Raw genomic sequence first — 26292 nt, forward strand, 5'->3', positions numbered from 1 at the left:
CCCATTCATCAGTTTATGGAAGGAGTAACTCCAGAGTTCTTCCCAATCCAGTCTGCAGTTGTGGTGCTTAGTCTATTTTTTGGTATATGAGCATGTGATTGGTAGCCAAACTACATTGATTTAACTTTGAGTACAAAATTAGAACAATTTCCACAAAAATACTGCATTAGTAATACCAAATACTTTAAATAAATAATGGTGGCCTTCAGAGTAAAGGGCTGTATAAAGACCTAAGATACACAAGAGCAGGGAAAATTTAGGATTAGGATTTCACTGTTTCATATTAAGAAAGAATAAGATTATTTTCGGGTTAGAAAAGACCAGAGGGCCAATAGATGTAGAATTTCTGAAACCAGTTTCTGATCTTGAAAATTCTAAGATGTTCTGAAAATTGACTTTGCCCTTTTAACTAAAGTTTAGAAATGTGGGTGGGACCTCCAAGACCACTTAGGAACTACCTCCTATTTAAATCAGAATTTTAGAAATATCTGCCTGCATCTATTTTTCAACAGGCAGATATTTAAGATTTGGCCTCCAGCTCTCATTGATCTCAACCCCTTTACACACTACCATCACATCCTTCTTAGCACATCACTTTCACAACCCAGATTTCTTATGGAAATGTGGCTCTTAGCCACACAAATCTCATGGAAATGCTGCTTTGCTCACTGCACAAATTCTTAAGGCATTTATTCAATGTCAATATACCTTAAAATAGCTGTACAAGATTATAAATAAGCAAATAATAATAGATTCAAACATTCTCTTCACTTATACTTGTAATTGAATGCCAAAAACTATTTGTCACTAAATTGTCATGAGAAGTTTCCTCATGGCCCATTCTGCCACATCTGAATCAGCTGAAAAATTAACACCCAACCTTTGCCCAGAACGGATCCTATCCAACAAATGGGGCCAAATTTGGAAAAGGAAGAATTGAGGAGGACAGTGGTTTTTTTTACCTTTTGTATTTTATTGCAAGGAATTTTCTTCTTATATTCAATGTATAATCAATATGAACTTGTGCAGTATATAGAACTTGAGGTGTATTCTGCAGAGGTGCAATGCAGTATTTTCTATACAACAAATTTTATTCAATATATGTATTTTCTGGATCTCACTTCTCCCTAAAATTCACAGATCTATTATCTGCTCATTTAGCAGTGTGATCAAATCTGTCCTCAGTGATTTATACATGATACATCATTATTGATATTTAGAGATAAAAATATACTCCTGTAGGAAGTGGAGGCAGGATAAAATCTGTCACTATTTTTCAGTTGGTTTTAACCTTTAGTTGTGAATTTTCTCTCTGGAATGGCATTCTTTGTGGCCATCTCAGAACGAAACTCCCTTCTCACCAGGCATATTCAGAATAATTGTGGCTGCTCCATAATTGTCCATGCTGAGGTTGCCATGGGAACTCCCAACAGTCCCAGGTGCCTCCATGGACCCAAACTAGCAAATCTTCTAATGCAGCACCTACTCTTTGTTATGTACTTATTTTCTTCTTACAGTACTTTTTTAGTCAAATAAAAAAGCAAAATATTGAAATAATGCAACCTTCTGGGTTTTTTTTCTACCTGGTTGGGATTTGAGCAGTAAGATGTCTTTGCCATTTAGAGCACCATTCCTTTTTTCCTGAATTTGGGGGAAAGAAATGTACAAATTTTAAAACTTCTGTTGTGCAAAACGATTTGAGTTTGGTCAAGCCCTTTTTACTTTTCCTGCTTAGTAAAGCACTTCTTGATACTTAAATATCACCTTAGGATAATAAAAGAATAATGCTGGTTTAAAAGTAGCCTGTTGAACTGTTCTGTGATCTCCCCGCTTCTTTCCACATCACCAGCACTGGGAAATGTTATTAAAAATAAAGTAGCTGTTATGGTCCACATAAAGGATTTTTTTAATTAAACAAAGAACAGAGCAGCCATAATCCTTACCCATGGGCACATTTACTGGGCACAAGGTGTGTTGGTGATGGAAGCAGTCTGAGTCACTACACCCAGCTCTGGCAATTGCAGTGATCCCAGCACGTTGCTGCGAGGGAATGGGATTTGTAAAATCCTCATTTTAGAGCATATCTGGGAAGGCACACAGGGCTTTTCCTGGTGCACACTCTTCACAGGTCAGAGATGTTCTTTTGTTCTAATTATTTCCTTTAGTATGGCTCTCTAGGTGGCTTTCACAGAAACAAAATCCTTCCCTTAATTTCTGAGAGCTGCGACTGCTGTCCCACCACGGGGATGGTCCCTGGACCCTGGGAGGGGACAAACATCCACATCCACATCCCTGCCTTTGAGTCCTGTTTGTGTGAGCGATTCCAGCTGCTTTGACCCATGGAATTGCTGATGGAAGCTGTGCAGGAGCTGGACCTGTAGTTCCTTTCTGCAGCCCAGAACATGAGGAGAGCTAACAGAGCCGAGAACAGGGTGGATGTCATGTCTGAGCACTGGAAGTGGTCAGTCAGTGGTGATATTTTGGTGACATCTCAGTGCTTCTAAACAGAGCTATTAGTATGATCCTAAAGAAAATGTCTTCTGAAATGCTTTATCGTTTTAAAGATAAGAACAGGAAGGATGTGGAGCTTGGCCATCAGGCTCGGTTATAAATACCTGGAATCTCTCCAGTGATGCAGGATCTGAGAGATATTTCTGCTGCTGAACTCCTCCAGCATGCAGGGCAGCACTTTGTTTGACCAAACTTGTGTGTTAATCCTTGTGCAGACCCGAATTTACAACCCAGAACCCTCAGGCTGTGGATCTGCACACAAAGCTAACGTGCATTTACATCGTCAGGCCTCTCCTTGTGGCAGCACAGCTGGTGTTAAACAGGATCTGAACCTGTCACCAGAGTTCAAGGCACAACTAAAACTTACTGATGAGTTTTGTTGCTGTTACGGTCTAATGCTGAAGAAATCTCTTTCATTTATTTATAATTTCTTTTCTGAACATCAGTACACTGTTTTAGATTGTTTCAGTGCAGGCCCTGCATTTCTTAGACCTTTAACACTCCTCTTAATTTTCTTTAAAGCCATTTCTGTCTGCTTCATTAGAAAGGAGAAGACCAGAACTTTCTTGATTAGTCTGTCATTCTTCTGATATTCACAACAATTTTATATTAAAATGGCATTATATTTCTTTCTTTTAATCAGTGACCAGGAAATCCTAGAGCTGTCTTCATTCTGAGCTGGAGGCTGGGTAGAAATGCTGCAGTTGCATAGCCAGGGCCATAGCAGATACTCCAGGGACTGTTTCAGTAGGTTCTTGAGAACCCAGCAAGTTTTCTAATTAAATCTATTTTCATTCAAAAAAAACCACCCCAAACAAGCAAACAACCACAAAACCCCTAAAACAAACTGTAGAGGAGCTTGTGATTTTGTTAATTTGTGAGTTAAGTTCTCCAGGTCTATTAAAGTGTTATATGGGCTGTGAAGAAAACATTACTTTTACATCTTTGAGGGATGGTGATGTTTTACCCCAGAGCTGTTATACTGCAGTTACTTCACTCTTTTTTTAAAAAACAAATAAAAGATATGATCTCTGATCTCTTCCATATCTGTCTCTAACCAATATGCGTTCCCACTTTGAAGCTTCAGGCGGGTCAGCAAAGGGGAAATGCAAAAGAAAAATAATGTTGCTGACACTTCGAATTGCAAATGACAAGATTAAATTTACTTTTCAGGAAACAGACACTAAGCTACACTGAAATCATGACCAGCCAAAATATCACTGGCACATCAATCCACACTCATTATGCATATAGAGATATAAAAAGAAGAGCTGCTTTTTTTGGCCATGGCACTCATTCCTATTTGTAAATTGTGCATATTTAATCATTAGAGAATAGTTTGCAGCATTATAGAGATGCTGCTAGATGACTCCATCTGTTCTGTACTGTAGTTTGGCAGGGGGAATTCCCATATGCAGTTGTCTGGAGGTTTCCCATCCACTCACCACGGCTCAAACTGGAGAACTTGAAATTTCCTAACTAGATGGCATAAATCTCTGGTTTCTGTTTGAAATCAGCTGCTGATTTCCTTAAGGCTTTTCTCAGTGTGTTGTGATTTGAGGTGAAGAATATAAAAAATCGTGTTGATAGCAGGGATTTCCTTGTCCCCTATATAAAGGTGAAATATGTGTCACCCTCCCAAACCCCTCTTGTGCTGCCGCCCCTCTCCGAGGTCATGCAGTGGTGACGTGCTCCTGCCCAGCTGAGCACACGTGGAGCTGTTTCGTGCATGGGGGGTGTTTGTGAGGCTGAGCTCACGCCAGGGAGCAGCACAGCCCCGGCCCTGGCCGTGCTCCTGTCCCCGCTCCTCCCTGCTCGGGTAATTAACACCGATTTATTTGTCCTGGGTTTTTTTCTGTGCTTAACAGACGTGTCCATTTCTGTATTCCCGCTGCTGCTGTGTCTGTATTTGTTTATTCTGCTACTAATTGTGGTTGCTGTGCTGAGCCAGCCCGTTACTAACCATGCAGTGTTTCTCCCTTTCCTGTCTCTTCCAGGACTGTCATGTAAATATCCACTTCTTCAAGGTAGCTTTTTCCTTGGTGTTCTCCTACACACAACCCCCTTTACCAGCATCTGAAATTTATTAAGTTTAATTTCATTCTCACCATCTTTTAAGGATGCACTTGTTTTTTTCCCACTTCAAGCTTTTCTAATTGATAAAAAAAAAAAAAAATAATTGAAGTACGAATCTTCCACAATTTGTCATAAAGAGATCCCCAGATTAGAATTTTGCTACCAAAAAAAATGAGTGATCAAACCTGAGCAGATGCAACATGCCTTTCTCTTTGAGGGAATTACTTAAATGAGTGCCACCTTCTCATGGAAAATGGAAAAAGGTGCATCTTTAATTTGAAAGATATTCATGGAACTTTAAGTGACTTTCACAGATAAAATAATGCTCGTGGTCACTGTATTTTTAAATAGACAAATTTAGATAATAGAGCATGCATGTTTTATGATTGAACATAGTACATCTCTTGCTGAATGTTATTTGGAGTATGCTATATTGTAAGAGATATTACCCATGTGCACAGATGCTCTGATACCTGAAGTACCAATTCACCTGTTTATTTCTCATTTTGCTCCTTTCACTCCTCCCCACATCACTGAGTTACTCCCATAAAAGTTACACCTCAGCATTGAGAACATACATGTGTTTTGTTTATATTTGCATGTATCTCTAACAAATTATCTTGCTTTATTAGGGCAAAGGCCACTGGCACAAACCATAATTTCAGTTTCATACATTGGCTAAGTTACAATTTAAATTAAAATTTGAAGCTCCTTTGTTTTAAATTGTTCTAAGACTCTAAGATTATTGGAGCCATTATCATCTTCAAATAGTATTTTTACAACTGAAGTTGACCTGGAGCACTTTACATTATCACTCAAGGCTTAAAATACTTTAATTAAAAAAACAAATGGTTTTTTTTAAGAGTTGTTTATATTATCAATGCATGATTTTAACAGATGTTCTAACACTGAACCAGAAAAATCAAATTACTCACTTTTTCTTAACTTTGATTTTATGTCTCAGAAAAGCCTGTACAGAAGAGAACTGCCCTTCCTCAATCCTTTACACCTCTTCATATTTTAAAATAAAATCACATGGTGGTTTCATTGGTGAAACTTGTCTCATGCTGGGCAGTTGGAAGTTTCTCTGCTTAAATGTATTTTTAAACAAGAGCAAAAGTCACCCTGACAAAATGCATCTGGAATAAATAGGAAATTTTGTCACCTCATTGTAAAATCCAGGCCTTGAAGAGCACTGATACAAGCTGACAAAAGTCCTTGGTTAATTCGCGTTTCCACCACAGGAGTGCACCCAGAAAAAGTACTGAAGAATTTCCCACAGCTGCTGCTTCACAGGCAAAATTCATGTTTAGTCCTGGTGGATTATAAACATGAATTCCAACGGAGAAAGCTGGCATTCTGTTTCTATAGGGACCCTCTGGAATTCAAGGTTTTTCATGGAAAAAATGCTTCCTTGTTTATCATCTGTGTTTTCTCACTAAATCACTACAAATCCCCATTCCCCTGCTGCTGGCAGTGACAGTGAGCCCTGAGCTCAGCTCAGGAGCATCCCTGTGGGGATCCAGGAGATCCCTGTGCCAGGAGTGTGTCTTTGGGAATGACCTGTGGAGAATCACTTCTGGTAGAGCTGCTGGGGAGGTTTTATGCCCAAGTTTGCAGGATTGGAACTGAAAGGCAGCAGCAGGAGAAAGTGAAGGAGGAAAGGCTGCATTCCTGAGGATAACCCAACAATTCTGAGCTAGAAACCAGTAAATGTACAAAAATTAATTTATCGTAGCAGATGGGAGATGTTGTGAATACTTGCTTATGGAATAATCAGACACTGGGATGGGTCACACACCTATCCTGCTTTTTTCCCCACTGCAAAGTCTGTATTTAAATAGATTATTTCTCAACGTCATGCAGGAAACACCTTCATCTATGTGTGTGTGTGTGAGAGAGAGAGAGAAATCATTCAGAGCACATTAAGAATTGGATACAGGATCCCAAGGTTTTAAAATCAGTCATGGTCTGCAGCTTTGCGCAGCTGGCGGGGTTTGATTCCAGGGATTTGCTCTAAGATCAGGGAGAACTGAAGTCCTTAAAAATTCTTTTAGAACTGAATTTTTTTTTTCTTTTATCGAAATGAGTTTTAGGCTTAAAAGCAAATTCCACACTCTAGATTATTTTATTATTGAAAACTAGCAGTAATTTGCATAAGAATTAAAGAATGAAGGAGCATATAGAAAAGCAATTCTTCTTTTGGCACTTAGGGATTCACTGTTGTAGCATCCTATTTGCTTTTGGGGATTTTTATTACCACTACCACAGGATACTTCTGCAAGAATTCTTGAATATTATTCCTAGGCAGCCTCTTTAATTACATTTCATCTCGTTAGGCACTGCTCTGTTGCAGGGAAGGGAGTGTTTGGCAATAAAGGCAGGAAACAAAGTGGACTCAGGTGGCCGCAGGATTATTAAACAGATTAAACATTTTGACAGTGCCAAATGGGGAACTGGAAACTCTTCCCTCTCTGGATTTCACAGCTCACACAGACAGACATCATTGTCCAGGGCAATATCCCCTGAAACTCCTGAGGACAGATACATCCCTTTTCCAATGTCTTTCATAGTCATTTGACTTCGCTGTCTCCATTTTCTAGGGAGTATAGTTACCTTCACCTTGTGCTTGGCACATTTGGGAATTCTTTAGAAATCATGTGTTCAGGTTCTTCATACAGTTCTAATGTCTATGCAGCAATACAAAAAAAAAGAAAAATAATTGAATAGGGAATGTTGTTATAAACCCCACAAAAGGTCTGTTGAGATGCTCCAGAATATATTAAACTGCTGTCTTGTCCTTTCAGATTCCCTTTTTCCCTTTATCCTAAATAAAGTTGAGCTTGAGAAAATAATTTCTCCTCGGAGTGAGAAACCACAAGAGGTCACCAAAGAACAGGGAAAAGCTCCCAGAGCTGAGCTGGCTCCAGCAAAAGGCCTGAAAAGAAGGAAATTGTCCACATTGTGTGTATATGTATTTAGAAAGATACAAACCCGTTAAATTAAACCATTTTTTCAGTAAAATTCAGTATAACATTTTGCACACAGCCCTTTAGTCAAGTTTTATAATTGGCACTGATGATAATTTTTCCTCTAATAAAAATATTTTATAATTTCAGGTGTAAAAACAAGTACTGCTCTGCTCACCTCAGGATTGCTCGGCCCAACACTTTGGTGGCTTCAGGAGTGGGGTTCCCGTGTCCTTGGACATGCTTTCTGCAAAAGGCATTTTTAATCCTTTCCATATATAGCACAAATATTTGTTTCAGGCAAATCTTTCAAATAAATTTAGTTAGTAATTAACAGAGTAAATATTAAATAATTTTAAGAGGAGGAGGAGAGGAAATGAAGGGAAAAGCAAACTAAAGACAAAGTAGTTGGTATTTAACTCCCAGGAAGAGTTTTATCACCCACCTCATTTATATCTTTGTGAAATATCCCATTTGCCTTCATGCCTTTTTGCTAGTAATGGGAATGATATGAATTTTTTCCCAGCTCTTTTCTCAATAACTATTTTAGCCATTGAAAGAAAAATGCATTTTCTTTTTTTATATATTACATTTTTTACTAATTACATCATAGTTTGCCATTGTGACATTGCCATCACAAAAATGAATCTGAGAGTGCTGATGATCAGTTTTTGGTTATTTACATCTCTTCAGTGTTCCCCTTGCTGCAGAGAAGTGTTGCTGCAGTGTAAAGTCACCAAGGAATGACTGAAATCCATGTGTGAACCTCATGAATCCTTGATGGTGTCCCTGGTACAGGGCACCTCCCTGGTTTCCAACAAAACTCTGCTGATGAATTATAAGCTGACCCTAGGTTATGGCATTAAGATTAAACCTCTGTCTAGTGAAGCCTTAGGTCTTGCTGGGGCTTAGAAATGGACTCTCCTCGTTTCAAATTCTCAACATCCTGGTAATTAAGTTGTAGAAACTAGGAAATTGATAGTCTATCATAGCATCTATAATTACATGGAAATGGAAATGCAATAATGGAACAAACAAGCTGCCACAATGACAGAGAACATTTCACTGAATGGGAGGGCTTTTTGTCCAGATTTTGACTTGAAATTTATTGGATTTATTTGCTTTATTAAAGGCTTGCTAATGGCTCAACACACTGATCAAAGTCCCCGCTTTTTGTGTACATGACTGGAAACCTGAATGGGTCCTTCCTTGATACTTGGATAAACCATTATTATTTCAGTCTTTCCATCCTTAGTATCAGCTTTGCTGTTTCTGTCAGTAACATCTTCTATGGTTTGTCTGAGATCTGAGCTGCTCTGATGCTTCTTGTGCAGGGTCCAGGTAGCGCAGGCAGAACTGAGCATTAATTTCAAACCGCAGCCCCCTCGGCCAAAACAGTGAAGCTGGAATTTTACTGTTCAGGCTCTTCCTTCCTCACTTCTCACCATCCATTTTGCCATTTTTGTAAGTGATATGCAGAGTGTTACCTGCCCTGGCTTTGGGTTAATTTAAGAATTAGGAGCAGAAACCTTGGCTCAAGGTGTGGCAGTGTGAGATGGCTGATTCCATCACACAGGGACATCTGAAGAGCAAAGAACTGCTGGTTGCAATGTGTGAAGCAGGGATTTTGTTATCATTTTTAGAGGGATTAAGTCATGGCAAGGAGACATTCCTGCTCCACAAATCTCAATTCTTGGGACCTGAGATGCGTTGTCCAGAGAAGCTGTGGCTGCCCCATCCCTGTAAGTGTCCAAGGCCAGGTTGGACAAGGCTTGGAGCAACCTGGTCTGGTGGAAGGTGTCCCTGCCCACGGCAGGGGGTGGAATAGGATGATCTTTTAGGTCCCTTCCCAAACTGTTCTGTGACTCTGTTACTCTAAGATAAGCCCTGTGCAGTCACTCCTTGGACTGCTGAGGCTCATGCAGTCAGAGCTGTGGGGTTTGGAACAGAGACTGGACAGTGCCACGCTCTTGTTCCATCACTCATTCACTGCTTTCAGCGACTGCACGGGCAGAGCAGGGGGTGGTGGGTGGAACCTGCTGTAAAAATGAGGAGGGAATGCTGGTATCCATGGGAAGCAGAGCTGTGAGAATCCAGAAGAGACAGCTGCCAGGAGCCAAGCTCTGGATTTACGTCCCTGTCAGGTGGTGGTGGGGCCAATAAACAAGGCATGGACTGTGGCTCTCCACACAGCACTCTGTTCACGTAGTGGCAATTCAGCACTGTTGTTAAATATTTTTTCATTTATCACATTTTCCTCTTGAAAATGTGGTGCCAGGGATGATCCTGCTGGCATCTGGGAACTCACTGAGAGTGAGTTTCCCTGACAACCAAGGAACACATCTTCTAGTGAGCTGCACACAAAGCTTTGTGTTGGCTTGGATATTTTGCCATTGAAGAAGATGTGGGTTTCTCCCTCCTGAAGCTGTACTTGGGGGGTAGGAGGGGGTGGGTGCAAGTTTGGGCAGGTTTGGATCCTGGTTCCCATATGGGAACAAAGCCGGTCTTACCAAGCTGAGCATTGCAAACAGCAGCAGAGAAGAAGCAGTGGAGGAGAGCAGTACAAGGTGTTAAAGCACTGACATCTTGTAAAGAGACTCATTGCCCTGAAGAGGTTGGAAGTAGGAAAGGGAATTTTGCATACTTCTTTTTAAATCCTCACAAAGTTTATTTATTATTGGCTAATGTGGAAAATGACCAATTCAGTCTTTTTGCTCTGTAATTCCTAAGATTCTCTACTACAGATGTACACAGAGGGCAGAAGAACCAACATTCAGAGTTATTGTTTTGTCCTATTCAATTGTCTTCTCAGGGAAAAATCAGAAAGTTTAGAAAAGAATCAACGAGAACTACTGCAGTTGCCATAAAGAATTACTATTCCCTGAATCACTTCTGTTTCTTCTTTGCATCACACTTCTCATTAGGTTTTGGATAACCTTTTTCATATTTAATTGAAAGTACAATTGTTACTCTTAGATTAAAAATAAATCGAAAGCATTTTTACTGTGAAACCTGAGATATCTTTTCCGAAAAGCACCTGCCAAATTCCAAGAGTCTCTCCAGTGTAGCACACTGTAATTTCTGTAACACTCCATGGAGAAGTGAGTTTGGGCTAAATATATAAGATATGTCTCACCTGTGGTTTCAGGGTAAAAGAACTGGCCGAGATAAGGTGCGTCCAAACCAGAGGAAGTAAGGTCATGTGCATGTCTTTTCTTTTTAGATTAACTTTCCTGCTACCAGTGCAGACTAATTTATCTTTAACATTCTGTTTTCCTGGTTGGTTTGCTGCAAGCTGGCTTCATTGAAACAATACCATGTTTTTATCCAAGATAATAAGCCAAGGAGTTGGAATGTAGATTGAAAATTAATCCAGGACCTGGAATGCCATCTTCAACTTCAGCAAGTTTTAATATCTATAAAAAGTAAAGGAGGATTCAAATAGGATTCTGCAATTTTCAATTTTAGTTGTGGTAGGAAAGGCAAAATATCAGTCTTTTCCAATAAGCTTGTAGGAATAATTCGAGTTTATGTCCCTTCTGTAGCTGCAAAATTGGTTTTGCTCTGGCAATCCAGAAGAGGATATTGGCTGCATGGTATTTTCTCTCTGCTATAGCCCAGGTGTTTCAGATACAAAACTCATGATAGAGCTCAGTGAAATGTCTTGAAATTCCCACTCTGTTTCCACTAAGACCTTAAGCCAAAGCACAGTAACAGGAATTCACATGTCAAATGTGAAAAAGGTTTTTTTGTGTGCTTCTGAAAGATGGTGGCTGGCCAAGGTGGTGGGAAATAAGGGCTTTTGATAAGGTTATGATAATTTAAGGAGTCCAGCCACTTTGGGGCTATGTGCTTCCTTTGAGTCAGTCTGGTTGTTCCCCAGCATTCCCTGGCTGCCCTGTCTCTGTTTTTTCCAGCTGGTTTGCAGCAGAGTTCTCTCTACTCCTCCCATGGCAGCTCAGCCAGGGGATAACCGGGATTGTCACCTTCCCATGGGCACAGGTCACTCCCAGCTCAGCACAGCCAATAAACTCCTGCCCTGTTCACCTCCTGCCTGGGTCAGGCAGCACAGAGCCCACCTGACCACACAAGAGGAACCCTGTGTTCTCCTCAAAAATCTGCCATCTGGAAAAAGAAATTCTCAAACTGAGAGTGATGGTGATGTCTAATTTAAAAAAAGAAGAAAAATGGAAATGAGAGGAGAGTATCTGTTGCTCATTGAATCTAAGTGCTCAGAGGATGCAGAGAGGCCCTGGTTGGGTTCTCAAGTATTATTTTAAGATGCTGCCTTCAGATTCTGGCAATTCCAGCCCATGTTCACTCTGAGTGAGCGCAGTGCCTCCAGGTCTGGAGCGAGCTGCAGGAACAGGAGCCTGCTGGTGAACCTGCCATGGTTTTTTATGGAAAAAGCACAGGAAACCCCAGAGCCTGGGATTGCAATGCTGTGAAGAGACCTCCCCGCCTGGTTGGCAGGTTTGTACCCAAAAAAACAAATGACCTTGGAACAAAATTTGATTTTTTGTTTCGAATTAAGCATTTTTTGAACAAGCTGCCAACAACCTGCCCAGTGGGTTTAAAGTGTAAGAGATAAAGCTGGTGCTTTCCATTCAGGGCCTGATTTGGATCTCCATTACTCGGTGAAAAGGAGGATATTGAAATTGCTTTGTGCATCAGAAAAGCTAGATCTTTATCTGAGATCCCATACGTGGGAGCATCACAAAGGCATGGCCAGCAAAGCTGCTCCCTTGGGCCACATCTTTATCTTGTACAAATAACGGATATTGGGATTTTGGGTTTTTTCACTTGTTTTGCTTATGGCTCAATCTTGTGTGGCCTCAAAAGGAGTTTTGTGCTGCCAAAGAGCTCCAGCACAGATTTGTCCCAGCAACCAGAACTACCACAGGAACATCCCTTGCAGACTCAGGGATTTAAGCTGAAATCCAGGACTGCCTCTTCCTAAATGTTTGCACAGCACCTGATCCAGATCAGCATCTCCAAGTGCTGCTTTCATGCCAACAGGTAATAACATTGCTGTGTAGGAAATGCCCCATTCTAAGCTGTATTACAAGTTTTTAAATAAAGAGATCTAAACTTCCAAAAATCATATCCCTGTGGCAGGGCATAAGATTTTCTGCACTTACAGCATTGCAGGAAGAGTCATCCAAGCTGAATATGGTTTTCAAGTGACATGTGGTTATTTTGTCAGATGATTATCTGGCATTACTGCCTGCAAGAGTAGATGGAGTCTGTGAATCGAGTGCCTCTCAATTTTATGGTTTGAAACTCCTCCAGGGAGGGGGAAGTTTGTAACTTCCAGTTTCCAGTGCCAGAGGTGTATGCCGAAGGTGTATGCCAGGCATGGCTTTTAAAGAGATAGATTGTGTGACTTTGAATAAACCTCCACTTCTATAATTTTCTTTATCTATAAAACAGCAATAATATACAAATATTGTCCTTTTGTGGAGCAGAGAGGAGAGTAGTTGTCCTGAATTGTCAAACATCCGTCAGTGGCACAAAGTAAATTAACCTTATTAGAGGTTATTAACCAGACCAACACACCAGATGGATGGGGAAAGCACTTATATTCCAAAGAATTATTAAACCTTATTGGCTTTGCTTCTGCTAGTATAGGGGATTATTTTGAGAAAACAAAACAAAACAAAACAAAACAAAACAAAAAAACAAACAAAACAAAACAAAACAAAAAAGGGATATTATCTTGCAGCCTGCATTATCTTTTGGTGAGTCTTACTTTTTTCTCTTCTGTTAACTCTGAGATTTGAAATGCAGCTTACTTGAGCCTTGACATGGTGTCTCATGTGAAATACTGAGACTTGCAACCTTCTATAAACCAGTGTCTGGCCAAGGCAGAGCCCTCACCTGTAATATTCCCCTTTCTCCCTTTTCCAGATCAACCCTTGATTGAAAATCAAAGTTGATTGTACTGCTGGTTTGAAAGTGGCCATGTTCATCTGCATTAACTCTCACGTGTTGTGGGGTTTTTAAATGCAGGTTACTTTTTTAGTGCATGTCAAAATTTTCTTAACCCTTGCTATGCAATGACTTGAAGAATTCCATTTTAAAAGAGAATATTTTGAAGAGGTTGTTTATGTCCTAAAATACCCAGTGTACCTTAAAGCATGGTATTTTCGGATAGCCTCTTTTTTTTTTTTTTTGTATTTCAGAAAAAAAGCACCATATAAGCTGCTTTTGGCATGAAAGTCGATGATCTTGTTTTTGTTTTTGTTTTTGGTCTTTGCTTTGGTTTTGCTCTTTTAACCAGATAAGCATATCTGCTTTATTTGGTTATACATGAACACAGTTTTCCACTTTAATCCCTCAGTAATGTCAAAAGTATTGCTGGAATGAGTCTTTGAAGGTGTGTCTGTGCATATTTTGTTATGCAGATTTTTGCCTGGGTTTGCCACCTCAGACCTGGCCATTTCCAGTTCCAACTTCCACCCAGTGATCCCTTCTGCCACGAAAATGTGCTGTTGTTCTCACTTTGCTGTTTTCGTATGTGTATGTGTGTGTGTGTTCTTCAGAAAGCCAAACTGGGGCCAGCTGGTAACAAAGTCATTACTTCAACAGAAGACAAGAACTCAAGTGTGCCATCCAACAATCTGGACAGGGTGAAGCTGACAGATTTTAACTTTCTCATGGTTCTTGGAAAGGGGAGCTTTGGGAAGGTAGGAATTCTTCATAATTAATCCACTCACATTCCTTTTCCTTTTTTCTTTTTTCTTTTCCTTGAAGAAGAATGAATAAAAAGTTCTCTGAGAAGCAAAATCCAGAGTCAAAAGGATGTGCATTTTTGAGGAAAATGTTAAGAAATCAGACAGTAAAGTCATTCTCCTAAGGACTAGTAGGCTTCAGTCCTGGTTGGCAGTTTTCTTGAAAAAAATAAAAATAAATATAAAAACTCAAACTGTTGGGCAAGATGGGAACTCGTTGCTGACTTTCAGATCCCCACTTCTTGGCAGTTTCAAGGAAACTAAGTCTACTTTTCTGGCTTTAATACCTAGGTCACTCTGCCCATTCTGGAAGTCACCAACATTGGTAAGGCTGAATATTGGGAAAAAAAACGGGAATTGTGTGTGTGTGTATATATATATATTTTTGAAATCCAATAGTTGAGAGAACAGACTGCTATTTTTCTGTCTGTTTGAATAAAATTCAGGTGATAAAGTGCCCTTTACTGAAGAAGTCTCCTGGGACTTAACATTTTATCAGCCCTTCAGCAAGGAGCCCGCGATCAAGCAGCAGGTTTGGGCACAGGCTGTGTCTGAAATGGCTGTACAATAATCATAATTGTGGGGGTTTGATCAAATTTGTCTATACAAATTAAAGGAAAAGCTGGCTTGCCATCTCTCTACATCTTCAGGCATCTGAGTGACCTTCCCTCCTCAGCCTGGGGGATTTTCACGCCACTGTTTCTCTTTTTTGCAGGTGATGCTGGCAGACAGGAAGGGCACAGAGGAGCTTTATGCGATCAAAATCCTGAAAAAAGACGTGGTGATCCAGGATGATGATGTGGAGTGCACCATGGTTGAGAAACGAGTCCTGGCACTGCAAGATAAGCCGCCATTCCTGACACAGCTCCACTCTTGTTTCCAGACAGTTGTACGTGAGCTCTGCCTTTCTTGCCACCCCAATGTTTCCCAGACTGTATGCTCATGGATTTTATCACTTCAGTAACGTTTATTATCATCCAACCCATGTATGGTAGCCTCTGCACACAGAAAATGGTGAAGAAATCCCACATATAATTACCCCTTGTATCTTAAATACAAAAACTCATTTTAAAGAGTTTTCTTCATGCAGTCATTCAAGCAGGCCAGCGTGGCAATTCCTAAATGTAATTAGATGTGCTTTCCTAAGTCAGAGCCTCAAGCCCAGATTCCCACAAGCTCCTAAATACTCTTAAAGCTCTGATGATAGTACTTGAAAGGTCTTAATGGCTGATATTATATCATGGGGTTATTAGTCATGAATCAGTGTTGGTGGATTTAATTTTCTGTCACTTTTGGGTGACACTGAGGGGTTTTTTCTTTTTTTCCTTATAAATATGTGAAGTGGATATTTGCCCATCACATTGCAAAACATCTCCCAGTGACAGATTTCAGGATGGATCTGATGATCCAGTGTCACTGTGCCAGCCTCTTCGATGGCATGGAATCATTGAGGCTGGAAAAGTCCTCTAAGATCACCAAGTCCAACCATCTTCCCACATTCCCCACAAAACCATGTCCTCAAGTGCCACATCCACACCATTTCCCAAAGGAAAACTTACTAGGAAGGATTAGAAATGGCCTCAAAGCAGGAAATTTTGACCATCTTTGATTTTTTTTTCATTTATTTTTAGAGACAGATTTTTCAGACTGAGCTATATTTGTATAATTCTTGAAACCGTTGAAGACAAATAATCTGTAACAGCATGGCACAAAAATTGGCAAAACTAGACAGACCTCATCAATCATTTACTCTTGAAGGTTATACAAAGCATTCCACTTGCATTTCCTGATCTATAATTTTTTCCCAGTCCTAATAATCCTAAAAGCTTTTTAATAACGTGCTAGTGACTTTCTTTTTTGGCTGATCAATGAATATCTAATATTCTCTCTAATGTATTTATGTGCCTCTTTAATACTTGATCCTAGGACCGGCTCTATTTTGTGATGGAGTATGTGAATGGTGGGGATCTCATGTATCACATCCAGCAAGTAGGAAAATTTAAGGAGCCTCAAGCAGTGTGAGTGTTCATGTTCATGTATTTAAATCATGTCATCATCTTGATTTTACTCTGTAAGAGCATTTGGTTTCTTCTTCTTCCCAGGCTCAGGGTGAAGTCCAGGCTGGCCTTTGTTTGTTTTTAAGGCCCAAAATCTGAACTTTGTGGTAAAAATGTTGTTTGCACACATAGACCAAAGGTAGCTGTGCCTTTATTCAAAAATACAGCACAAACAAAGGCAGGAGAGGCTACTTGAAAAGTGACAAGAATTTAAGCAGGGCATCAGGAAATTAAAGATGTTACTTCATATTCTGATGTTGTTTTTAAAAAGAAATATTAAAAGGAAAAAAAAACCAGTGAGTAGAATACTTCAGTCAGAATTAGTGCTACAGAGAAAGGCAGTACAAATAGACTCAGCATTGCAATATAAATTACAGTTTATACAAGATAATTCAATGTATAGCTTGTAAGAATTTGTGATGTATTTGTGAGGAGTTAATAAGGGATTCGAAGTTGTTTATGTCCATGGTTCTTTTCAGGTAATTGTACATCTGGCACATCAGTGAGCAACTGAAAATTATCTGTAGCATATTTGACAGTGAATAGTTCCATCAGTACCATTTTAGTCATCCTCATAATATACCTCATCACCACTTATTAGTGTTTCATAAATCATTTACTAATGAAACTTTAAAATCAAGGGTGACCAACTGCTTTAAGCATTCAGTTAAAATAATTTCTCATTTTGATTTAAGCCATCAGGGCTTGTTGAAATGAGAGGCCTTCTAAATATAAGTATTTCAGATGCAGACAAACATTTTAACAAGTCACTGAATAAAACCGAGATGGTGTCAGATCATCCTTGACTCCAAGCTAATGCATCTTGCCAACACTTGACAAAATCTGTGGTGCTTCATGACAGCTTTTGCCTGTGCTGCATCTTCATCACACGTGTTCACAAACACCTCTAAGTGTTGCAGAGCTCAGTTGCTTCCTCTCCCTTGTGCTGAGCCTAAAAATTAATCTCATCTTTAAATAATCCTCTCGCATATAATTTGCACAGTTCTACAGCAACCAGCTTCAAACAGCCACCAGTACTCTATACCTCTTAACTGCATTCAGCAATTATAGTTTATATGGTAATCATTTTAATTAGCTTCGTGTAATTAATCCATTAACAGGCTGTATAAAGAAATACTATTTCTGCAAATTATTTCATGCCATATGAATTGCAATGTACATTGAGCTGCCTCCTGAATTCATCAATGTGTGATTAGAGATAAGGACCTTTGCAGCAGAGTTAGATCAGTGCAAAAAAGAGCTGTGCTCCAGCTGCACCATTTTTTGTGGTCCAGGGAGCCACCTTCACCTTTTTTTTTTTTTAATTCTGCATTATTTTATCATCAAATACTCAAGATGTATCTGTTAAGGTCCAGTTGAAGTGAGATGTCTTTTATGTCACCTGTATATATAGACCATAAATTACATATTTCATATGCTATTGTATTATCATATTTTACCATGACTCATTTCCAATTTATTTTGCCAGAAGAAAATCATGAGGCAATAAGAAATCTGTTGTTTTTTTTCCCACATAGGTTCTATGCAGCTGAGATCTCAATTGGGTTATTCTTTCTCCATAACAGAGGAATTATTTATAGGTGAGTATTATCTGACATAACTAATTTCTGAACTATTTTTAAAATGCAAAAAGGATCAGTTTCTTAAATGTTTTAGTGTATTTTAAGACAGTTTATAAAAAGCTATCAGTGTAGAGCTCTTTTTGTTGTGTTGGTGCTGGTGAGGTGGAAGGTCTGTTTTACCTGAGCTTTCTGACACCTGTGCTCTGCCCAGCTCAAATGAAAATTCTTGAAAATGAAAAACTTTATCTTTTGTATTTCTGTGTGATGTTTAATAATATTACAAAAGTCTCAGGTGAGGGGTCAGACACAGACGCCTCTTTCATTCATTGTCCAACCCAGAGAAGCTTTTGCTGCCCCTGGATCCCTGGAAGTGTCCAAGGCCAGGCTGGACCAGGCTTGGAGCAGCCTGGGATAGTGGAAGGTGTCCCTGCCCATGGCAGGGGTGGGACTGGATGATCCCTAAGGTCCCTTCCAACCCAACCCATTCCATGATCTTAAGATCATTCTTAGATGTCTGCCCACCTCCCTCCAGGCTGAGCCAGCCCCACATGTGCACCCTGAACCTCCACCCCCAAAGAGCTGCAAATATTCCTTATTGAGAATAAGCTGGCCCTAGCTAATCCCAAGCATTAACCTTTAATTACTGTGATTCTTCTCAGAGATCTGAAATTAGATAATGTGATGCTGGATTCAGAAGGTCACATCAAAATTGCTGATTTTGGAATGTGCAAAGAACACATGTTAGATGGAGTAACAACCAGGACCTTCTGTGGCACTCCAGACTACATTGCACCCGAGGTAAATATTGATCCTTTCAAGAACCTTTTAGTCTCTTGAAAGGAAATTGTCCCTACACATTTTATACCACTGGGTTTGGATGGCTGTTTCTCCAGATTCTCCATGGATGGCACCATTTAACTTCTGCAGATATACTGGATATATTTGATTATAAGACTTCACTATTTTAAGAAATACCTAGTTGATTGAAAAACTTAACTTTTTATGAGATAAGTGCTTCAGATTTTGTTCATTCTAGCAAAAGACTCAAAAAAACCTGGGTTCACCAACTTGTGATCTTAATTTTGTAGCCTGGACATATTGTTACACTAAACTTTGCACTTTGTGAAGTTGTACAAACTTCATGGGTGTTGCTGAGCTTGTTGCTGAGATGAGCAAATATTTCACTGGGAGCAAACAATGCTTCTTTAATCTACTCCACAGGTTCACACAGCTGCCAGCACACATTTATTTAAAGGATTGTTTGGCATTTTCAAGAAATCACAAACCACTCACTGGTTTTTGGGAAGGGACTCATGAGGTCTTGAAGCTTTTTGCTGACCTCTCTGTGGTCTTCTCCAGGCCATGTCCTGCAAGTGCTGCACAGGTGCCACGAACTGCTGCTCTTCACCTCAGGAAGAGGTGTCACTGAAGGCCTTTTCCAAAAGCTGAGAGATTAGGCCTTGAGTGGTGGAGTTGTTGTAATAAATCCATAACTTGACTTGAGTATTCTGTGACATGGCCATACCTGTGCAGCTTTCAAGCCACTGAATATGACATTGAAGCCTGAACCAACTGCAGTGGGTCTAAAATGAAAATTTGTCTCTGAGAAGCACAGTTGTGCTTTAAGGCACTGGGATAAACACAAGCTTAGAGTTAAGATTTTGAGTCTAGATATGATTTGTATTTCAGTAGTTGAGGTCTAAAGAATTGAAAACAAGCACATGTGATTTGGATATAATTCAAATATATGAATATTAAAATCTGGTATTTGTGCATACTGAGGTTTCAAGAGCCTTGATTTGTTTGGCAGCAAATTTGATGCAAGAGGCTGGATCCTGATCCAAGAGACTCAGTCATTCACTGGGTACTGAGCAAGAGGCAGCTCTGGCTGAAGCATTCCTGGCTGTAATTGAATGTTTGTTGGAATGGGGGAGATTTATACATGGACAAGTAAATTAGTGTCTAAGGTGAATTTTGTCATCTCCCTGAAATTGGAATGAAAAATAGTTTGTTTTTTTCCCGGTTGCTAATTCATGCTTTTCAGATTGAAATATTGTGTATTATAAACCCTTGTTTTTTCACCATTTGCTGTTGCTTGCAGCAGGATATCAGAACAACCAGAGTAGTATTTCATTTTCTTCTGTCAAAACATGAATGAAGCCAATATTACAAATTAAAGTGTCCTTTCTGTGACAATTGTCTTGTGCCAGTTAATGCCAAAGAACGTTTTGTCAATACCAGAATGCTCAGTGTGGGTCAATGCTGGAGTGAATTATTTTACTTTATTTGGGAATTTAATATAAAGAAATAATCCTTTCACCAAAACATCCAGTAAGTGAGAGTAAATCAGTCTACTATCTTACAAACAGATTTGATTTTATTTTGTTTAATTGGCTGATTTTCTTTTGTTTCTGAAGAAATGATTGTGACTGACAGATTGCTAACTAGTTCTGTGGTAAACTTCAAAGGAAGGTTCCTGCTTCACTTGCAGAGGTGTTTCAGCCCGTGTTTCCATGGGCTGAAATTTATAAATTTATAATAGATTTTAATGAGAATTCATTTGCACCGTGCCGTTCCCTGCTGGGTGGCGACAACGGAGCTAAATCTAAATGAACTTTTAAAGGTGTCTGGAGTAGAGTCCTTGTGAGTGGGCTGCACTCATAGAGACTTAGCTCTTTTCAGCAGCATTTGGAGAATAATGTGGTGACTCTAATGGGGCCTGAGGGAGCCCACGCTGCCCCTGCAGGACCTGCCCACAGATAGATCAGAGAACACACAGCTGCAAGGACCCTGCAGGGACAGCTCAGCTGGTGTCCCATGTCCCAGCTCTGCATGGAAAAGCAGGGGAGTACAGTGCTGCCTTCAGCAAAGTGAACCCCCCAATTTGGTGTGCTGCAAAATAATGTTTTCCTTTTTTTATGAGTGGGAAAGCTTCCATTTGCTATTACTTAGGTGTATAATGGGGTGGAATTATTGTTAATTTTCTTACGCTGTGCAATTTGAGAAATGTGCAGAGGTTAAACTGGTGGGATCCCAGGTCTGACAGCTTCTCTCAGGCAGAAAGTGGTTATCTTGTACAGAGCATTTCCTGATGTGCTGAACTTAAATATTTATGGTCAGAGTGGTAAAATAGCTGTGAAATCAATTAGTACCTTGTGTTTCCTTGACCAGTCAAGAGAGACAGGAGGAGATGGATGTCAAGAGGATTAGGGGGAAGGGATTCTGCCAGCACAGAACCCCAGCATCAGCATCCCTGCAGCAGCCAGAGTGCTGATTTCAAATTTCAGAGGAATTTCTAATTTAAATTCCATTTCCCTTCTCTTCCATCTCACAGCCTCAAAACCTTCAGTTCCAACCTTAAATTTTCCAGGATTGTGGGAGGCAAATAGGTATTTAAAAGGTTTGGAAAGTGCATTTGACTGTTTCTTGTGCTAGTAATATTTATTTCTTTTAATAATTGAGTTTTAACTTTTCCGGCAGACACTATATATGCTCACAAAAGATTTTCTCTTGCCTCTGGGATATAATCTTTTCATCCCAACTGGCTACTAGCTGCAATGACCTAAATATTCCTACAAATTGCTGATATTAATCTCTGTGTCCTGCTCTTAACTGTGCATTCCTTGGAGGCAAAATAGAGAAAAAAAGAAAAAAACTTCTGCCAATTTTGCTTGATGAGAGAAATTCCTGAGCTCTTTCTGAGCACTGAAATCCACAGAACCTGGAAAGGCAGAGCTCTTAATACATGGCAATAGATGGGTAAAATGAGACATCTGAAATGCAAAAGGACATTTAAAAGGAAATCCTTTGAATTCATGATGGAGAAGGAGGAGAAAAGAAGGATCCCATCAGCTTTCCTCTTCTTCCTGGCCAGTGGAAATCAGGAATCAAAGCTGGAGGAGGGTACAGGTCTTCACTTCTAGGGACAGGAACTCCCTCACAGCTCTGTGGGTCTGCTCTGCACACTGCGGTGAGAGAGGAGGTCATGTTCATATTGCCCTCATTTGCTCTAAAAGATACCAGAAATTGTACATGCAGATAGAATGACGTTGGCAGCTGCTGCAAGGCAGGCAGGGATGGCTTTGAGTGCAGCAGCTGGGAGGTGACACAGGATGAATTCTGGGTGATGAGGAGGGAACTGCTGAAAATACAACGTTTAGAACTTGCTGACTTTGTACCAATGCATGTTTGACTGTACATTGAAAGCTCATCTGCTTCCTCCCACATGTAATCCCTCCCTTGAAGTGAGCATTCTTCCCTCTCCTTTGCACTTCCCAATTAGTGCTGCGAGCAGCTCCCAGGACGAGGAGCTTATCCACAGGTTCCACGTGGGCCATGCTCGTTGGGGAATGAACATGGCAAACAACTGGTCTGGGTTTCCCTTGGGCCACAGCCTTACCAGGATCAAGCTGGTGATTCAAATTGGGTGTATTCAGATAGGATGAAAGGAAGGAAACTCCCCATGTACAGCAGCAGACAGTGGCAGCACCACCTTTTCCTACATGGAGATAAGTCCATGAAAAAGGTGTTTGTCATTGTATTTGCAGTGCCACCTGTCCAGCCTTGATGGCTGTATTTATGTCTCAGTTCCCACTCTTCCGTCACAGACTGGCTCAGATGAGGGAGGTACACACCAGCTCAGAGGGACACTTCTCTGTTCATCAGATGTGGCATCAAACAGCACAAAAATTGTAGTGATGCTGACCATACATTGGAGCTTTTTCCATGTTAATTCTGCCTCTCTTGATAATTCTGTTTGCTATTCTCTCCCAAAGGCAGATTTCATAGGGGAGATTGCATTTCTTGATGGGAATGCTGTAGAGAAGAGCCCAACCTTGACTCACCCCTTGCTGGATAAAAATCAGCATCAAGTCTGTGCTTTGGTACAACTTTCACTGTAGGACATTGCATTGCTGCATTTAAATGATTTCTTCCTCTCAGTAGTCCCATCAAACTCCTTCACAATAGGGACAGAAGTAGACTGTGGGCTCCAGGACAGACCTGGCTGCCAGGTACAGAACCTTGGCAGTGGGGCAGCGTTTTCTTTCTCACTGCTGTGGATCCATCTTTTCTCATTTGCTAATTGAAATAAACTGATCCTCCCAAAACCACATACCTGGACTGCACTTTTTGTACAAAACATTCTGCCCTTATAAATTAATGACCTGAAAAATATCTCTTTAATATAAAGTATTCTTTTCCATAAGGCAAGGAGACATTGTCAGAGAAGGATTGAGGATGAAATGTTTGGTCAGCTTCTGTGTGTAAAGGCCAGTATTTTTCCTGGATGAAAGTTTGAAAGTGTTTGGTGTTGCAAAAGGCAATATTGATTCCAGCAGGAACTTACTGGTGATGGAAATGGAAGGGAGAGTAACCAAGTATGTCAACTAGTCTAATATGAAATGAATGTTCCAAATATATATCTTTTAAGCCCATATTACTGCTAAGAGACAACTAATATAGACTGCCTTTATGTAGGGCCTTCCAGATGAGAATCTTGTTATTTTCTCTGGTTGTCTAATATATTCCAAAGCGCAATTGATTTTTAAATCCTTTGGTTAGAAACATTGTAGTAATTTTTAAGTCGTGCGCTGCTGTATCTCAGGGAAGGACATATATTTACACAGAGCCTATAATTTCATTTAGTAGCCAGGCAGTCCTGCTTTATTGCACTGGTGACTCACTATTTTCCTGAGCAACTATGGAACTTGGCAGTTCAACTTCTCTTTCAGACAACTGAAAAATTTAGGATGTGCGATGTGTACTTGACTTGGCAATTTATTTCACAAAGAATAAAAACATGAGCAAAGAGGAAAATGAATGCAAGCCCCTCTGGAGTACTGCCTGCCTCAGTTCCCTGCTCATTCCAGTGGAGACAGTGGAGTTGAAAGCTCTGATACTGCCTTCAGTGGGGATGGGCAGGGACTAGGATATCCTGCATCCCTTCACAGTTCACAGTATCCTTTCACAGTTATTTAGAAAGAGATCTGAGGAACACCTGCACCTCCAAACTCCTCCACACCATGACCAAATGCAGCTCTTCAATAAATGAACTCTGATCCCTGAGGAGGCCTCGATTAAAGAAGATGACGCAGGAGGGACCCAGGTGCTGCTGGCACGTGCAGCCTTTCCTTGTGTCAGAACTCAATTTGTACTGTTTTGTGAGTCAGATGTGAACCCAGAGGATGGAAAATACTTGACATTTCCATTAGTCTGAGCAGCAGAACCCCCTTTCTTTTTGGTGTAGCTGGTATTTCATACTGAGTATCACAGTCATGCAGCTTGGGAAAACTTAACTGAGCTTTTTGGGGTTTTGCTCTTTTCCTAAATTTTTATTCCTTTTACAGCAGAACAAAAATATAAATATTGAAAAGAAAGGCTTAATTATTGATAGTCCATTAAGTTAGGTGAGCCTCATGATTTCAAACTTTGACACAAACTGTTGGATAATGGTTTTGCCTTGTCTCCTACATTGTGCTGCTGTACTTCCTCCTTTGCCCTCAAATGTACGTCCCAAGGACTCCTGAGAGCTGCATTTTTCCAAGATATCAGGGTACCAAGGGCATGGGTGCATTTAGACTTAACACTTGGAAAACAATCCAACTCCCACTGAAACCCGTGATTAGCTGGAGTGAGGATTACAGAATTGTGGTTTTTTACGTTTCCTTTTCCAAGGAAATATGTCTTTCTCTGCATGTCACACATGTACCTGATATGCCACAAGGCTGGGAGCTTGTTAACACAGGTGTTTTTCCTTTGGTTTTTTTTTGTGATTATGCAGATTATTGCTTACCAGCCCTATGGGAAGTCCGTGGATTGGTGGGCGTACGGTGTGCTGCTCTATGAGATGTTGGCCGGCCAGGTAAGATTCACCCTCCTGTGCTTGCTGTGACCTCCTCCTGCACTCCAAGGCTGCTGTTTCAAGGCTCCCTAAAGGTTTAGACCATTACAGGATAGGACTGAAGTCTTTCATTCTGCTGTTATCTCCTTGTACTCTCGACTGACTCAACTGAGAATGTATTTAGGCTTTAAGCTCTTTATGTTGCACCCACATAATCAAGCTCTGCCTTTGAATACGGCTCCTTTGTACTGCAATAATGTTATAAATAGCCATCTTCAGAACTGAAAGGGAGACACTTGAGCAGGAAAATGCATGTCAAGTGGAAGAAATACCATTTAGTAGTTTGAAACCACAGGGAAGCATAATAAGAGTGTGTGTATAAGCTCTGCATTGCAGTTAAGTCCCAAGAATACAGTTTTTGTACTGTATGCCCTGAGGGTAAAATATGGGTCTCAGCACTTAGAAATCTGCTCAGTTACAGACCCCTCATTCTGCAAAGTTAATGAGAGGCTGCTCTCTGAGTCACTTGGGGAGGGAAACAACACTGTGCTGCAGCAAATGGCAGAGAAGTACCAACTTTAAGGAATTCTATTAGTCTTGAGTTGAAAAAGATTCCTGCAATTGGCTTTCGGTGAGTTAGCTAAAGGCAGGCATTTCCCAAGCTTGAAACATACACTTGAAACAAATGCCTTTAAGAGTTTCTCTGCAAAATTCCAGTGGACATTTTAGAAGTTTCAGTGTGTAGCAATTGCAGCTGTTTACAGGCTGAATTGCAAATATTGGCCATCTGAATGCTTTGGAGAACAGGAGATTTACCATTAGCTGGGCCTTGCACAGGGCCCATATCCTGGGGATTTATCCTACCCCTGTATTTTAAAATATAGTGCAGCCCTTGCTTGTAATAGTCTCAGAAGCAGAATCTACAGCCATGACATAAAACAAACTGGAGTTTAACTGGAATTGAGTGAGGAATGGATATACCTTAGCACAAGGTAATTGAAAGTTGGTCTCCAAACTTCACCCTCTGATTTATTTTGCCTGTCTGGTACACAGTAGCTTTAAAAACTGATTAAAGCTGATCACAAAGATAATCCTGCAGACATTTCATTAACCTGGCTGCCATTCTGGGGACAGAAATGAACATTTCTCCTTGATTTTAATCTGAGACTGTCAAACACTAAGCTTCTGGGTCAGCAGATATCCAGGCTGCAGATGGCTGTGAGTTTGGTGAGCATTCCTGGACAAGGAGCACTGCTGTGTACTGATCTCTTTGGGCATGGTATTGTCATATCATTTAGTAAAAAGTGGAGAATTTAAAAACATGAAAAGGAAAACTCAGTAAGTTACTCAATTGTGATTTATTTTCAACAGCCTCCATTTGATGGGGAAGACGAAGACGAACTTTTCCAGTCCATAATGGAGCACAATGTTTCCTACCCAAAATCACTGTCCAAAGAAGCTGTCTCCATCTGCAAGGGGGTGAGATAAAATTTTATGTATCATTAAATTCCTTTTTGGCAA

At 40.3% G+C, this 26292-nt stretch overlaps 1 protein-coding gene across 6 annotated transcripts in view; it reads left to right on the forward strand.

The window, feature by feature from the left end:
• PRKCA (protein kinase C alpha) overlaps window positions 1-26292 on the forward strand; it is a 153682-nt gene that overhangs the window by 114360 nt on the left and 13030 nt on the right. For all 6 annotated transcript variants that reach the window (XR_011155827.1, XR_011155826.1, XR_011155828.1 and 3 more), the window contains 7 exons: window positions 14102-14245; window positions 15006-15179; window positions 16217-16308; window positions 17886-17948; window positions 18590-18728; window positions 24712-24792; window positions 26143-26250. Coding sequence is in view for 2 of the 6 variants with exons in the window: in XM_069032945.1 (XP_068889046.1) it covers window positions 14102-14245; window positions 15006-15179; window positions 16217-16308; window positions 17886-17948; window positions 18590-18728; window positions 24712-24792; window positions 26143-26250 (801 nt within the window). In the remaining 4 variants the exon portion in view is untranslated. The remainder of the gene's footprint in view (window positions 1-14101; window positions 14246-15005; window positions 15180-16216; window positions 16309-17885; window positions 17949-18589; window positions 18729-24711; window positions 24793-26142; window positions 26251-26292) is intronic.

Source organism: Aphelocoma coerulescens, chromosome 18 (genome assembly GCF_041296385.1).
Source record: "Aphelocoma coerulescens isolate FSJ_1873_10779 chromosome 18, UR_Acoe_1.0, whole genome shotgun sequence".
Taxonomy (NCBI): Eukaryota; Metazoa; Chordata; class Aves; order Passeriformes; family Corvidae; genus Aphelocoma; species Aphelocoma coerulescens.